Here is a 17,369-nt window from a genome sequence, read left to right as displayed (position 1 = left end):
TTCACTCTGAATTGACATTAGAGGTTATTTCTGCTGTCATTTCTCCATTCCTGTTGGCATCCTTGCTGACCAAATTTCTGTTTCTATGTATTTGTTGATCTTTGTATGTGCTAAAATTGTTGGAAGCAAAACGCTGACTACAGATTTGTGTTGCTTAGATGTGAGGGGACATGCTGTAAAGAAATAGCAATTTGTCTTCCTACCAAACTTCTAGGCATGGTGTAGTAGTCACCTCTCTGTCATCCTAGCCAGGAGGCAGAAGACAAATGGATTGCACCCTGTTAAGAAGTTAATTATTTGATTGGACTTCCAGGACTGGCATAAAGAACATGCTCCTGTAAAAATGCTGTCACTTAATGTCCCTGATGTTTCAGGAAATCAGATTAGGTTTGAGAGTTATATTTGGTGATGAAGGGGAGCAACTGATACCAACTTGGACATAATGATGGATTCTGATTAAAGCCTTTTAGAGGCTGTACAGTGGTTAACAGTGACAAAGCACACCAGAGACATCCAGGAACATACAGTAAAAAAATTTTTATATCTAAGGACTCTAAAATCTAAACATGAAGTTAAAATACCTATTAGATTAAAATATTCCTGGTATCGTAATTCTGATGAGAGGGATAGGTTCTTGGTTACTTTTTCACTTGGTTACTTTTCCACTTAAAGGCCTGGATATTTATATAATATCTGGGGTAAATGGAAACTGTGATACACTGTCTTTTTGTAGACTATTCTGTGTTGAACTTGGGTTGAAAACTAACATAAATGGAAGTTTGTGTTGGCTTGTTGACTACAAGCTGTGAAGTGCCAGATAATTGGGTTCTTAAATCCGGAGAAACAAATGAAATTAAGTGTTCATTTTTTCTGGAATCCTTAGGAGCTTCCATGATGATTTTGTTCTCTTTAGGCAGCTCTGAGTTTAAGTTTGTTATACTGTGATATGAAATAACTTACAGATGCATTTTATGTAAAAGAGGGAAGAAAACTAAAAAAAAAATTTTCTACTTCTGCTATATATAGAATATCAAAAGTGGCAGTGAATTGGAGAATGAAATTGTCACTTCTCCAACCACACTGGTCAAACTAACAGTTCATCAATTCTCTCTACACACAAAGAAGAATGTAAAAGAATTATTATTTACATGATCAGTGTGAAATAAATTCAGTAAAAATATATAAACATCAGAAGGCACAAAAAACTTTTAGAAAAACTTTAAAACTCTCAAAAGAACAGGGCAACGTAAGTTGATTTTTTTTATTTCTTTCTGTGCTTGCTTTGTGGGCTCAGTTTTATGCTTAGACTCTGTTAACCTTCAGTTTTCAAAACAAAATGCAGGTCTTTACTTTGTGTGTAAACTTGCACATGTGGTTCTAGGCATAACTTGGTTATCTTCAAGTGTGCTATACTCAATGATACAGAAATGTGAGCCATTGTGTTTTAATGTTTGATTAACAACTTGCAATTAGAATTTAACTATATGAATATATTGAGTTGTCTGGAGTGTTCTTTTCTTTCATTGTTTATATTAGCAAGAAGACAGGTGGAAATTAGTGTGATAAATTTAATCTAGAAATAATTATAGTTTCAATATAACAGAAGGGGTCTTGCCTTAGTCTTTGCTAAGGTTCATGGAAGTCTTGGGTAGAACATGGTAAGTATCATGATTTAGTTCTAAATGTAGTGTGTTTGATTCCTAAAAATGTATTATTCTTATAAGTAGTGTCCAGTGGAGTATATTAGCATATAAAGAAATGTAAGCAGTTAGTTTGCAATTAAAATAATGGAATTACACAGTATTGAGGATGGTAATTAGGATTGTGCTTAATATTCATCCCCATGAGGCACACATCTTGTGTGTGGTAAAAACTGCAGGGAACAGGAATCGTGGTTGCCTTTCATTAGAGTTAGTAAGCTGGGAGTAGCTTGCCTGGAAGTTTTCATTCAATCTGAATCCTCAGTCTGAGTGTTATCAGTTGATTTTGCATCACCAGATTTCTTTCAAGGCATGAGTTGGCAATTGTTCTTTTCTGTTGAGCTTAGAGAAATTTTGAAAAGAGCTGTTACATTATTTTGTGGTAATGCAGTCAACAGCTGCAACAGTGATATACTACAATTACCTTTTTATTGATCAAAGGCCAGTCTGTAAATTAAACTGCCTAGTGTTAGCCAAAGTTTTCACATTTTATTTCATGAATAATAATAGCCACAGATACGTTGTGTTTTTAAAATCCTTTTACTCAAAAGCACATGCTTCTTTCAAGATGTGAGTGGTGCTGTTGACTTCCATGGGACATAAACACAGTGGATCCCTCGTAAGAGTTTTTAGCACCCTGCCTATTTAGCTGTGAGGATGTGAGATAAACCATGGATCTGTCTGTTTCAGTGCTCTGTTTTTAAAGTAGCCCTAAGCAGACACATAGGGAGAAGCTGGAATGGAACACAGGTGTATGGCTCTTCAGAACTGCATGATTAATTTATTAGGGTTTTATTTTTATTGTAATCCATTAAGGGATTCTGTCTTTGGTCAGCATAAAAAAAAACAAAAAAACCCAAAAAGAACAAAAAAAAAAAAAAAACCTGCTTACATCTGCTTAAATTACGAGTTTGTGTGCTGGGAGTGATTGGATCATGCATGTCCAAGTATTGCTTTTGCAAGAGTTAATGAAGAATTACAGATGGGATGATTGAGACTTATAAGGATGAAAGGCCAAGTGGTTTAAATCAGCATGATCCACTTCATTGGAGCCTGTTGAATTTACAGCAGATGAGGATTTGGTTCTTTTTAATGCAGTTGAGGTCACACACTGAACCAGTGACAGAGGTAATAAACGATCCCAGCCCTTGTTGTCACCAATTTGCTGGTTGCCATATACACAACAGAGGCAGGCGGCACTTGAGACTGAAAAGGGGCCAGACTGGGAAATGTGCAGGAAGCTTTATAATAAAAAGTAAATTGCTGCTGACATTGGAGCTGTGATTCAGGAAGGTAAGAGGAATGGAGAGAGAGCACCGAACAAAGACTTGCAGCTCTGCTGGGACTGCACAGTGCAGAGACAGTTGTGAGGTGGTTGCTTGAAATGAGCAAGAGACGCAGATTTAAGAAGGAGCACATTGAAGCTGAACTTGAATGGATTGCTAACTGTGCAAATCAAATGGATTATGCTTTAGAGACCCTGATGATGTTTTGTGGTCTTGTGAGACGGCAGAATATTTTCAGGAAGCTGTTTATTTTTTTGGTGTGTGGTTATTTTTGTGGTTTTGTTTTTGGTTTTTTTTGGGTGGTGTGGGGGAAGGAAGCACTGATAGAGATGCTTTGAAAGCCTTTGGGAGTAGTAGCCAATATTGGTGCTTTGCTTCACTCTACCAACAATTTTTATGCACTGAACAGCACAGAGCTAGGGCTGTGTTATTCTGGGTATTTTTCTCATGAGAATACCAACTGCCTTGTGCAGCAGTGATCTGTTCCACTCGAATTCCAGAGCAAATGGCTGTCAAGAAGTCTCTTCCTCTCTTTATGTTCTGGGCTGAGGCAAATGCTAGATCTGCTGTTTTTCAGTGTGCTCTAGTAGGCATCTTACACCTATTTTTCATGCATGAAAGAAAAAAATACCCTTAATTGTGTGTAGGTTGCTTTTCCCTTTTAGTTAAAATAAAGCACAGCCAAAAGTAAAATTACTGTCTATATATAAACACATTCTATGTTTATGACTAAATAGTGTTATTTAGTGTGAAGTCCAAATACAATTATTTTCCTTAAAATGTTGTTTGAACATGCTTTTCTGCTATCTCTAAGCACTGTAAAAACACAATTGTGGGCATTAAGAACGGGGGTAAGAGGAGAGAAAAACGTGAGGGAAGAAGGATGGCATCCTGTATCCTTCCCAGTCCCCACACTGCTATCTCTATGTCCACCCAAGATGTCTCAAAATTAGTCCATTTGTCTTTCCCTTCATGGTATAATTTCCATGTGTACTCAGGGATCTGTGTAAGTCCACTTCACTTGGTAAAAATGAATAATTCATTGTATGCAAGCATATTTGGGGAAGATAACTGGGGGAGCTGATGCCATGGCATTTGAATCACAAAACAAGCTCATGCTCCTTGATGCTTGGATTTCCAGGTTATTACTTATACTTGTAACTGTTTCTAATTAAACTGTTAAATATTGTGAATACCAGATGCTGTAAGAAATGTATTGTACACTTCTCCAGAATCCAGATAAGTGACAGAGGTGAGAGAGGGATGGTTTCTCCTCCATTAGAAAAACAACACAGCAAAACATGAATGGGACTACTTCTTCACTGCGGTATAGTCCTTACCCCATTTCTGACCTTTATGTCTGATTGTTGAATGGGTCAAAGTTTATATTCTTCACACAATCAGTATTTTGCTAGTAGCTCTTACTGAAGAGCAGCTGGCTGCTGGGTGTATGTAAAGACTAAGAATAAGATTGGTACCCTTCTGTCATTTTGTATATGATAATGAAGTGCTTTGAGATAACCTTTGCTGTGATACAGAGACATTTGAAATAGGGGGTGGCTCAAATGTGAGAGAACTGTGGCCTCTAGGTTTCTAAAGATCAGTACCCTGGTTGTCCTTTAGTACAGCCACAGTTCACGTGGTACAAGTGAGATAAATTTACATACCCAGTGATAATAAATGATAGAATGAGGTGTGTGTAACTTGTCTTATGCTAATGTTTGCCTTCTGGCTAACTTAAAGTCAAAAGAGGATATATAGATAGCTTACCTACAGTTGTTGTCTTTGAATGATGATTGCACTTCTAATTTAATCACAGCACTGGGAATATCAGTTATGGATATATGAAATCACTGTCTTCAACTAGTACAAGACCAGCCAGAATGGGAGTTGGGCTTTTGATGTATTTGTGAAGCTTCAGACTTCATTATTGCAAATTTATCTGCTTGTTTCCTCTCTCATTTCCTGAAAGCACAGGAGTATGTGAAGATAAAGATAGGCCTGGGCTGCAGAATGCAGGAAAATGAAAGAAATCTCATCTCCTGCCTTAGGGTAACTCAGTGATTGGATTCTGTGTTCTTGGGTTTTTTGTGTATGTTTTTTTTTTTCCTGGGTTTTGTTTTGTTATTTTTTCCCCCAGATATATAAAAGCTTTTTTTTTCCCAATTGTGTTTTCAGTACAGAGGGGAATAAGAGTGTGGAGCTCTACATGTGTGTATATATAGACATATGCATAACTTTTAAAGGTCTGGTGCCCTGTGTTAGGTACTCTCCAGTTGTTTATAAAAACTGTTCAGAAAAACTAACCTCCAAGCAGGTGTGGACATGGTAGGAGCTTATAAAATTTGACTGTGAGAATGACTGTGGCTACTGTTCCACAGAATACACTCCGTAGCTCTGTACCACGCTGCAAGGGTTGCATGCACAAGGAAGGAAAAGGGAAGAGTGTTATTCACAAAAGCAAGTGAAGCTGTTATGTATTAGAAGGAGTTTCATTCATTTAATTTGCAAACCCAGATTGTTTCAAACCCCCCTTTCCTAGCTAGTGCCTTTTAATTTGCAAACCCCCCTTTCCTAGCTAGTGCCTTCTATTGTTCAGGCATTTGGTTTTGCTGGTGTTTTCAATAAGATCCTATTAATTTGGTTACATTGTCCTTGGTAACCACTAAAGCCCTGAGTATTTATCTGGTGCTTGTTTGCTTTTGTTTTAAATGTAAACTGATTTTTAATGGCTTTTTTAGACTCCTGCATTGTGCTCATGGATGGGCTTGATCATACACAGTGACCTCTGGGAGCTGTGCAGGTAAAACAAAGTCATAAATGTACTAGAGAGACAAATAATATTAGAACTTTATTGAAGGCAGCAGTGCTTAAATGCTGAGGACAGTACAGTGCTGGAATCCAAATGATGGAAGCTTAACAATTTGGGTGGGAGCCACAGGCTATAATGTTACCCCATGGACTGAAGGACTGCTTCTTACAAGTGTATCAGCTGCATCAGGACTTCTGTTGACACACCGACAATTAAAACCATTTATTTTCATGTAGTTTTGTGGGTATTTGTAGTATCCTGGGGCAAATTCAATTTCTGTGTAAGGCTGGAGCCAGCTGGTCTATATCGACTGTGTCTGTGAGGTGGTCCTTGCCTCCTGCTGCATGGTAGTGCTTGTGTGAGGGGTGGGGGCAGGATTTTCGCAGTGTAAGATGCACATCTTAGTCCTGTGTGTTCTCCTTTATTGTACAGTTCCCAGTTCTAAGCAATAAAGAAAATGTATCATCATCCTTAAACTACGAGTGAAGCCTAAAAATCTGCCAGATGCTTATTGATACTCTACTCTGATTGAAGGTTTGAGGCATTTCAGCTATGTGTCGTGTCATCTCCCAGTTTAAACTTTGATAGCTAATTCAGTTTTGTTTCTTGTGTGGAAGATGTTGTTTAGTATTTCTAGGAATTGCATCTTTAAGGAGAACCTCTTTAGGAAAGCTTTGTTTAGAAAGTGTTGAGAGGTAGTAGCAAGTTGGTTTATTTATGAAGAGAGTGTTAGAACCCCCCTACACACTACAGTGTTGAATAAACATATATTGTCTTTTGGTGTGTACATGTAATTATGATAATGGTAAAATTCACAAATAATTTCAATTCCTAAATTTTGCCTCAGAGGCAATAAGAAATGTAAAAGGCACAGACTGTTGCTTTTTCATATTTGCAGTTATTGAGAAAGTAGACCCATGGCTCCATCTGCTGGGGTTCAAAACCAGAAGCACAAGGAATTGCTGTTTATTGAAAGTGCTGAATTCTGGCACACGTGTGAGAGTAGCTGCTGGGCAGAAGCTGAAATAAAAAGTACTGCATTTTATTTTTCAGCTGTTGAATTGATGGAGTAGATTCCTCTGGAGATACTGGTGTAATATTTTGACAATTTCGCCTGTCTTAACACTTGTGGTTTTTTTTTTCCTGCAGTTACATTCAGTGTCTGAAAGTTGAGCAATTTGTCTCTTTTCACAAGATTTAGTAATATATACAATACAGAGCTGCCTGTATAATTTTTACCCTATGTGTTTTTTATAGTCAGACAACTTCTGTAGGCAAGATAAAGGCCTGATATTACAGCATTAGCTGGATGGTTCCTCCAAAGATCTCCTGTGGGGAAAGAATAAGGCCAAACTATAAAAAACTTGACTTCTTGGTCTTCTCTGACAATTAAATACGTGACATTAAGATATTTTTGAGATTAAGTTGCATTTTGCCATGTCTTGGTGCAGACCAACATGAAAGGAAGCTATTTCCATCTGATTAACTTTTCAAGTTTCTATTAAGAGGCAAAATATTTTGCTCACACTTGGTTTCTCATTTCCATTGGTCTGAGCACAGGAGCTCAGAAACTCTCAGCTGTAGCCAAGCTCTTGAGGAAGAGAATATTCTGAAATAATCCACTAATACTCTGCCTGCAGTTGTTTGCAAAGCAGCTTTGTCATTTTGTGTCATTATATCAAAATCTGTCTTGTGTAATACCAGCTGCAAGAACACCTATCAAAAATCCATTCAATAAAATGCAAAAATTGTCTGTCTTGTTCAGCACTGAGTAAACACTTCAGTTTCAGTAGTAACTGGATTTTAGAATTCAAAAGTATTACAAAGTAATGGCTGTGTATTTGATCAAGAGTCAAACCTCCATACAGAATAGTGTGCCTCTTTTCTTGAGTATTCTCATTATGTTCTAGCATATTTTGTCCTAAACGAGGAGCCTAAACAAAGGTATCTTTCTCTGCTCTTTTCTTTTTACTCCGTTGAAGGTTTTAAGAATGATGCCAGTAGGGACAAATATTTTAGATAAATAAAATTAATGGTTTTGCAGAGAAGATGTAGCTGGAGTGAATTTCACCATGTAAGGGTTACTACTGTAAAGTTGCAAGTACAAACACTTATGTTAAATGTTGAGGAAAGGTGTGAAAGGAAACACCTCCTATTTAGTCATAACAGGACATATATGACAGTTTATAGATCCTCTGCTGTAAGCAAAAAAAAAATAATGGAATATCAGAATTCAGTAGTATCTGAAAGTATTGCTGTCTTGAAATATTTGTTATTTTTCCTTGTGTTGCAAGTAGAAAAATTGTCATTTTAACTTAATGATAAACTTTGACAGGTTAACAGTGCAAAATGTGTGTGTATATAAATTATATATAATTATTTTAAATCATTATTATTAAAAACATTTCTAGAACATTCACAACATTCAAACAGTGTATGCACATGGGCAGAGGCAATGTATTCTATTAAAATGTATTAATACCTGGAAGGCCACGGCTATGTTTATTCAGGGTCAATCTTTAGGAATAATCTCTTATCATTTAGACATAGTCTTTGTATTCCCAGTGCAATTTACAGAGTGCTTTTTTGCTCAGTTTTCTGCTTCCTTCTGCTTTCAGCTTGGAAAATTTTGTAGTTACAAACTAGGATTAGTTCTTCAGTGAAGTGACAATTTAAGTTGTGTTCAGGAGAGAGAACAGCAGCAGCAAATGTTTTATGCACCCATAAAATGCCTATAGAGGTTTAAGGTATTTTAAAAGTATTTTGTTCATCTACTGCTATTGTAAAACTGCATGATAAAGGGGTTTTTTTTCAGCAATTATAATCTCTCCTTAAAATACAGGAAAGAATCTTCACAATCTCTAAAAATCATGTGTGTATGTGCTTATCCATATGTACCAGTAAGCCAGCAGGTAGAGATTCACTACAGCAAAGAAGCCCCAACACAGTTAGGGTCTTGAAGTGGTTAAAGAAGCCAGAGAAGCTTGAAGGGGAGGGGATGAAGAGTTTGATGTGGCTTTCAAAAGCCTTTTTTTCTGTAGGCAGAGTTATGGACAGGTGAACAAGCTGGGATAACACCAGCTTCTGTGGGAGCTCACAGAGCCTTGTGTTCTCTGCACTGTCCCCCCTGTAGTTGCTCTTACGTAGTGGTCTAAATGCAAGCTTTCTTACCTATCAGTGAAATGGAACAACTGGCTGTGCTTCAGTTCACTGGTGGATGTCAAGTTTTTCTGGTAACTGTGTGGTTCTGCATTGCCAGTTTTGCCCCAGACAGACTGAATTCAAATTGGGGTTTCAGTCACAGAAACTGGGCGTTGCCTAGGTCAGGCTTTAGCTTGCCATCAGAGATCACCAGTGACTTCTTGCAATTAGTGACTATTCCCAAGGTGTTTTTCTCATCCTAAACTACAAAATTGCTTATTGATTCCTGATGCTTGTGAATAGTGTGACTGCTTGGCTCTGCATGTTCAGAGTGGAGCTGTACTAGCATTTAAAAAGAAATGTTAACAGCAGAAAAGTGCAGTTTGGTCTCTAGTCAGAAAGTGTCTTTGAGCTTGTTACCCATTCTTTCACAGTTATATAACATGTATGTAGTTTTATTAATACTTAAATATTCTGTTTCCATGTATATATATGTGTGTGTATGTATACACTACCTAAATATATATATTGCTGACAGATAGTTGCTGAGCCACATAACACATATTAAATTGCACATTAGATGAATTACTTTGTTTTTGCACTTGACATAGAAACATTGTCTAGACAGATGACTTGGGGTTTATTTTTATGTGCTGAACACCAGCAGCTCATTAAGTTACATTGGGGCATAATTCCTACAGCCTCTTCTGTTCTTGTGATTATATATTACATGTTTTTATTGCTGTCTCTCTGTGGTCCTGTCTTTCACAGTGGTAGTTTATTATAACAAGAACAAAAAGGAGATAGAACTGGTATATATTTCACAAAGATTAATATTCTTCCAGTACATCTACAGTGCTGATCAAAATAAGCTTTGCTTAAATATTTATTAAAAAAATGCCAAGTGCCTTTGCATGGAAGCACTTCTCACTAATTTCAAAAAACATGAAAAATGAGCTAATTATAAGCAAATAGAGGAGGAGGATTTCAGAAAGGTGTTAAAAGGAAACATTACAGTTCAAATCTAGAAACATCATCCCATATTTTGACAGTAAATTCCTTGAACTTACAGTTCTTTAGGAAGAATTTTTGGTGTTGCATATTTTGGCTGGACTGCAATGCCATCATTTTCTGTACTGGAAAGTGATACAGTCTTTAACAGAAGCACATAAAGTAATTAAAATCCAACTGGAAGTTCAATGAGGATTGAAAAATTTATATCCTCTTATTTCATGCAAAAATCTGGATATTTAGAAATACAAAATAATGATTTGTTCTACTCAGGTAATGAAAAGTCAACTGTCTTTGAAGAGCGCTTACAGTTTATAAGAAGAACTTAAAAACAAGGATGTTTGGGTGATATATTTGTATATCTTTTGGCATTTAGATTTTATACTGTTACCCAGTGTAACTGTATACAATACTGTTGTACAGTACTGTATATAAAATTGCATCTTTTGTCAGTAGAATATTTTAAGCCACATTTGCTCAGTTTGCAGTGCTGGCTATTGAACATCACTTTGAAATGCTACAAGTCTTCAGTAATGTGTGTACAACAAATTGATGTTGACATCTCATGTGTTAAGGCTGACTGACAAATCTGTTTGAGTGATCTTTGAGGCTGAATAATTTATCTTCCCCCCCGCCCCCCTTTATTTTTCTATCATCCCAGGTTATTTTATTGGCTGTGAAGAACCACGGACCCTTTGAGCCCTGATGGGGGACTCGGGATCCAGACGATCGACTCTGGTATCTCGCTTGCCAATATTCAGGAGAAGTGTTAGCCGAAGACACGACTCCCTTCCTTCCTCGCCTTCTTCTGCCAATGCCATTGGTGTCCACACCTCCTCCCCATCCAGCACGAACTCCAGCTCAGGGAGCACAGGAAAGCGCCGGAGTATTTTCCGCACTCCTTCCATTAGCTTCCATAACAAGAAAGGGAGTGAGCAGAAGCCTGACTCAGCGAGTCAAAATGTTAACATCTCAAATGGTGACCAGTCCTCTCTTAGCACTTTTCAAAAACTCAGCTTAGATGAGCACATAAAAAGCAGAGGAAGGCATTCAGTTGGCTTTGGCAGCTCACGTAACAAGAAGATAACAAGGTCTTTGACAGATGATTTTGAAAAGGGAAAGGAGCCCTCAGCTAATAAGAATGTCTTTATCAATTGCATAAGCTCTGGGAAGAATGAGGGTGATGATTCGGGCTTTGCAGAAGAGCGAAGCCGATATTCTGTCAAACAGTCCACACGAAAACTTCTCACCAAATCTTTTTCATCACACTACAAATTTTCCAAACCAGTTCCAGAGAGTCAGTCACTTTCCTCTGTGCAGCAGCCCCGGTGCTTGCTGGAAGTGAAATCCTATGTGGAGAGTGAACCTGTGATGGCCAAGTCATCTCCTCCCTGTTCGGCTGAGATGACGGAGTGCATGGGCAGCTCCCTGCAGTCCCCGCTGCTCTCGGCTGACCTCACGGCTGCCCAGACCCCCTCGGACTTCGTCGCTCTCACCGAGGACTCTGTTTCAGAGGCTGATGCCCTGCCCAGCAGTGGGCCTGGGGCACTGCTTGCAGAGGATTTTGGCCATGATGTCTCTACCTCTCAGATCTTCTTTAATCCTGCTGCTGCTCCTGTGAGGGAGAAAGATACTGTGCAAAGTGCTGGCCATTCTGCTGGTGTATCTCCTGTGAGTCATGCAAGCTCGTTCAGCGTGGAATCCAGTACCTTATTCAAAACCTCAGTTGCTAATCAAACAAAAGTACTGTTGCAAGCCAATGGACTATATATTAATGATGCCAGTCACATAGAAAAAATTAACTCAGAAAATGCACATTTAGAAACCTTGACGTTACAGCATAGTGAAGAACCAGTGACACTCTCTCCAAAGGCACGGGGGTTGAGTGGCAGCAGAGATGAAAGCACTCCATGCAAGCACACGAGAAACACAATTCCTGTAGTGGGGTCTAACACTGTTCCATGTTCTGAACCTCAGTCCTTTAAAAAACAACAGGGTTATGAATCAAACCATCCTAAAGGTATGTTTCGTGGTCTTTTCATTTTTGAGTTTGGTGGGTTTTGAGTGGGTTGGCCTCATTTCTTCTATAATGATTGTTTTGTCGTAAAGTGTTTTTTAGAATTACAAGTGCTAACTATGAAGTTCAGAAAGTAGAAATTGTGTCCTCCCCCAGAACTGTAGGAGTTAAAGGCAAAGTCTGTGTTTTTTTTTGAGTTTGTGTTTTAGAGTTTGCGAACACCCATCAGTGCTGTTTGTGGCTATGCTTTGCTTAATAGAAAATGAATTAAGAATGCAAATTCCCAGCTTGTGTTAGAGGCTGAAGCTATGATTCCTTGAGACATAGCTATTTTGGACTTGAGCCATGGGGTTGCATAATTTGGGATGGAAGCATCACCAGAGAAACAAATGATCCTGTAGTCTGACTATGGGGAATAATACAGTTTACTTTATATTGATCGGCGTTTAGAAATTTCTAGAGTCTTGCTTTCTCTATTCAACTGATGTTATAGAATAGCTCAGAGTGAATATTTTGTCAAAGTATGAGCTATCCTGTTTCTGCTTCCATCTGAAATAAGTGTCCAAATTCTCATTTTGTCATCTGTGAAACTGAGGGAATTAATTACCATCTAAATTTCACACTGGGTCTGTAGTTTATGAAGAGTAATTTGGAGTACTAACAAGATTAAGTGGAAAGACTGTGCCTAGAAATCTCAATCTATAGAGATACAGATAAATAAGGCACCAGGCCCTTGAGTGAAGGACACCTGTCAGAAGGCATTTATCTCTGACAGTTGATTTTCTCAAGCCAGCTTAATGACTGGTGCTTTCTTGCTTAATCCTGAGGCTCTATGGGGGGGGGGCAAAATTTGAGAGTTAATAAGACAGCATTCGTAGTGATTGTATTAGAAGATGAATGATGCTAAGTATAAACTCATATAAATTCACACCCATCATTTTGCTTGGATATTTATCTAGGCATGTAGATTATAAGCAATCAAAAGCAATTTTGCTTTTTGAATTATTAGTCACTGCTAGGCTTACTTGGGTATCTTGTATATAAATGGCAATAAAAAGTTAAATTAATCCACTGAATTAGCTTTCAGCAGAGGGCTCCTCTTTCACTCAGAACCTCAGTCACTTTGGGGGAAAAAATATTCCCATTTATCTATATTACTGGTCCTGAAGGCTCAGTTTGTCTTTCTTGCCACATTGTCTCATCTGTAAATAGCTTTTATTTCCGAATCTATCTTGCAAGAGTGTACTGCAGAACACCAAGTGAGCAGCTTGGAGGCATGTTTAGAAATACCCACTTCATTTCAAACTCATGCATTGGCAGTTTGATATTTAGTCTGTATTTCAGTAAAACAGCTAAAGGGAGTTGAAATCGTGATAGAGAGATTTTTGTAAATTGGATTCATGTTCACAGAAACACGAGAGCTAATACTGCGCTATATGAAAGTTTATGATTAATTGTTCTGTTTTTTTAGTGGTGTTCAAAATACTTTTTTATTCTGATGTTGTGAAGAATGTATTTCAAATCAGAAATTCCCCAAGCATACAAAGGAACCAGTGAAAATAAGACAAAAGCCTGCCATATGGAATGAGTCAAATACCGAAAAAGCTTACATGGCAATCAGCAAGATATGGTTATAAGTACTTATGCCTGTTGCAAACAGACTGGTTTGAACATTTGGTTTTCTAAAACTGTATTTGAACCTAGATGTAAATACAAAATACACCTGTGCGTTTTCTTTGGTAATAGATATTTTCTCTTCTGTACCTGGTCTCGTAGCTGATATCATTACAGATAGCATTGTGAATGCTACATTGATGTATGAGCAGGTTTGATGTGCTATATATTTCTTAGTATACCTTTATGTATTTTTATGTGATATGGATTTTTTTTTTTTGAGAACCTTTAGAGAAAATATCTCTTCTCTTGCAAAATGCAAAAGAAGGTAAAATTTTCTATATGTATGACATTTATTACGCTACTACTCTTTTATCTGTCCCCATCTCTAAATTTGCTCTGACATGTCAAAATGTATTTTTTCTCCTCTTTTCTGATGTGTTATTGTTTTAACTGGACTGGGATTTTGCCCACTGACTGCAGGCTGATGGATGGTGCAGGTGTAAGGCTAAACTAGGAATGCTGAACAGAAATGGAAACTGATGTGCATCCCTGTTATGCAGGGGTGACAAAGTTGTCACCAGGCCCTTCAAAAGCTGGACTTGCCTTTGGGCCTAGGTTAAGGCAGGTTGGCACCACTGGGCAAGTGATAGTTTCTCTGGTAGATTTTACTTTCAGCAATTTGGGAGTGTCCTATGTTGAAGGGAGAAGGAAAAAGATGGATCAGAGTCTTTCTGTATTCTGTGAGGAGCCCTGGACTGGGCTGTGGTGTGCTGAGCATGCCTGTCATTGGGACTGAACAGTGAATTGGGGGCCCAGGTGACACCTTGATCTAGGTAAGCACGGTCTGCTTTCCACAGAACATTTCTCATGTGATTTCAGTGTAATTATTTCAGGCAAAGCAGTGTTCTCATTAAGAAAATTCTTGTAGAAAACAGTTCCCTGTAACAATTGCTGATTGCTTCTCTCTTTGTAGTTGATCTTGCAAACAGCCTCAGTCCATACAGGGAAGGCAGATTTGTTGAGAAACGACTGAGGTCCTCTTCAGAAGGCACTGCTGGGGGCAGCCGGCTGATCATAAAACCAAAGGATGGAAATGCAGAAGAGCTTAACAGCCTAAGGAAGCAGAGAGCAAGCTCATCCTCTTCTAAAATGAACAGCATGGTGAGTTTTATTCCCACATCTATAAGTTTGTTTTTCTCTGGTTGGTGTAGCTATAGTGAGAAGCAGTGACCTCACAACTAACAGTAATAAAGAGGGCAGGAGCTGTCTCAGGCTTCCAAAATGTGATCCAGGCTCAGCTTCAGCTATTAAAAGTATTTTTTTGCAGGGTGTGGTGCTGTGAAAAGGTTTGTGTACTTTCTGGAAAGAGTTTCTTGCTGACATGTGTTAGTAATTTGGTTGTGTTTGGAGCTTTTCGTGTTTTTCTGTTTTTGCAGGAAGTTTGCATGCAAATATCAGTGAATAACATGTAATTTTTCCAAGTCAGAAAGAACATGATGATATTTAAAGATGCTGTTTCACGTGGGTATACAAAACATTATGCAGATGGAGTTCATGCCCTAAAATACTGTTTAATCCTGGCTCAGGCCTGTGAACCTTTCTTGGGTTCTTAGACCCAAGCTGTTAGGCAGATCTGTGTTTATTTAAATACTAGGCTACACTGATGCTATTCCACTTCCTACTGTTTAGCTCCATATTAATGATGGAAATTGGAAGGTGACAGTCCAGGCACAGCAGGAAGTTGGCAAAGTGTGGATGGGATTAGGTGGTAATCTGATCCCTTCTTTGCGTTCTGTTTATGAAATTTGAGCTTTTTTCCCCCACTGCCATTAGCAAGATTGTCCCCATATCTACATGATTTTTTTATGCTTATTGGTATTACAATCACAGACTTCTAAAACAAGATTGGAGAGCATGCTCATGAGGGAAGGTAAAATTATTCCTGCTTTCTCCCCAGTACATGTGGATATTATCTTCCTATCTTAAGAAAATAGAGCTTTTTTAGTAAAAAGTGATGTTTAGGAAGTAAATCAAACAAAACCAAACCTGAAAACACCCTCTGCACCCTCTCCTCCCCACAAACAACCAGAAGACAAAAGAAAGAAAACAGTTTTCTGGAAGCAAAATAAAAAAAAAGAAAAAAAGAAATTGAATGTTCATAATAATACATATTTGATCAGGAAAATTGCCTCTTCAAAATACTTGTCACAATCAATTCATGTTTGACACCACAGTAGCAGATGGCTACCAATGGAATGATGCTAATGAAGAATAAATACTAGGTAAAGAATTGGTGTTACTACACAAAGTATTATAAAAAAACCTTATCTTTCTTAAGTGGCTAGAACAACATGAGTCACACGGCTGGCTGGCTCATGACAACCTGAGTCACATTGCTGACTCATTTTTTTGAAAAATGTTCTGGAGAGAAATGAACCGCAGACATTTAAGGGATGGAAAATCCCTGGGTGAGAGCAGAGGCCCCTGTGGCAAGGACAGCATTGCTGTGCACTTCTGCTCTGAGGCACTGAGCAAGCAGCTGTGGCTGTGGATGCTGGTTTTCTGGCATCACCCAGATGTCTTGTTAAGCTGAAGAAACTGTCTACCTATATCTTTGCCCCTGTTTGTGTTCTTTTTCTTGTTGGCGGGCAGTGTGAACTGCTTCTGCTGAGGGACTGGGAGTGAGGAGCCAGAAAGTCTCGCTGAAGAGGTGCGAGATTTTTCACTGGAGGTAGGAAGTAAAAAAAAAAAAACAAAACAAAAAACAAACAAACAAAAAAGAAACAAAACAAAAAACAAAAACCCACACCCCAGCATCTGAGAAATTATTCTTTATGCTAAATGTCTTGATCAGCAGAATATTCTTGCATAATTGTCAGTTCTTGTTTTGAAGATGAAAGGTAAAAGCTTGGATAGATTGACCTCCTGAATACTGGGAATATGTATCAAACCTACAGACAAGACCACTGCTTCCCCTAGGAGTGGGCTTAACTAACTTGTGAGGTGCTGAAAGTAATTTATATCTGGCTAAGACCCATGCTGTTTGTAAATGAAATTTAGGGAAGAAAAAAATCTTTCAAAATAACTCTGCAAACGTGCCCATTTCATAGTATTGTAAATAATGATGTGAAAGAAATGCTTGAGATGGATTACCAATTATGGGTTTACAAAGCTGCTGTTCTTGCAGTGGCTGATTCCTGCTACAAGAGGGCACCGTTTCACCAGAAATGGTTTTGGAGAGCGATGACTGCAATTCAGGACATGTGTTTGAGCAGTTCATGTTATTAGCCTGTGCAGTCTAATAGACCCTTTTCAAATGAGAAGTATTGATAGTGGTGCAATTTAAAGAGATGGATATCACTCTAGTCATTCTAATGCTTCAACAATGAACTCTGATCAGTTAATAAATTTAAGTCTTTTGACATAACATACAGAGTAGGTAACTATGTCTCAGAAGGTTGGTAGAAATGAAAATGATGCTTCACCTGCTGTTTCGGCCTAGGTGGTTCTTCTTTTCCAATGTGTAAGAGAGACAAAAAGAAAGAAAAATGTGAATCAGCACAGGAAGAAGACCTGAATGGTGTGAAATATGCAGTCCTGCAAGACCAATGAAAAGAATGTAAACCTGGATAGTTGACGCAATGGGAATTAGATTTACCATATTAAAAAAAAAGAGATCACACCACCAAATCACTCTAAGTAAGTTCTGTAAGAGGTTTAGGAGACAGAACAGTAGGTGTAAGAGGCTTCATGTGTAGCAGAACTTGGAACTAAGGGAAAGTGAC

General features: G+C 38.2%; 1 protein-coding gene across 14 annotated transcripts in view; it reads left to right on the top strand.

Annotated features, from left to right (window-relative positions):
- The window catches only part of CCSER1 (coiled-coil serine rich protein 1), a 627,741-nt gene that overhangs the window by 78,517 nt on the left and 531,855 nt on the right, over positions 1-17,369 (top strand). For 13 of the 14 annotated variants that reach the window (XM_068187575.1, XM_068187574.1, XM_068187578.1 and 10 more), the window contains exons 2-3: positions 10,612-11,970; positions 14,558-14,745. In XM_068187575.1, coding sequence (XP_068043676.1) covers positions 10,656-11,970; positions 14,558-14,745 — 1,503 coding nt within the window. In that variant the 5' untranslated portion in view covers positions 10,612-10,655. Of the gene's footprint in view, positions 1-2,970; positions 2,994-10,611; positions 11,971-14,557; positions 14,746-17,369 lie in introns of those variants that run through there. The other variant, XM_068187576.1, reaches the window with a different exon arrangement.

This window comes from Anomalospiza imberbis, chromosome 4 (assembly GCF_031753505.1).
Source record: "Anomalospiza imberbis isolate Cuckoo-Finch-1a 21T00152 chromosome 4, ASM3175350v1, whole genome shotgun sequence".
Lineage (NCBI taxonomy): Eukaryota > Metazoa > Chordata > Aves > Passeriformes > Viduidae > Anomalospiza > Anomalospiza imberbis.
This window is presented reverse-complemented; position numbering and strand designations above follow the sequence as displayed.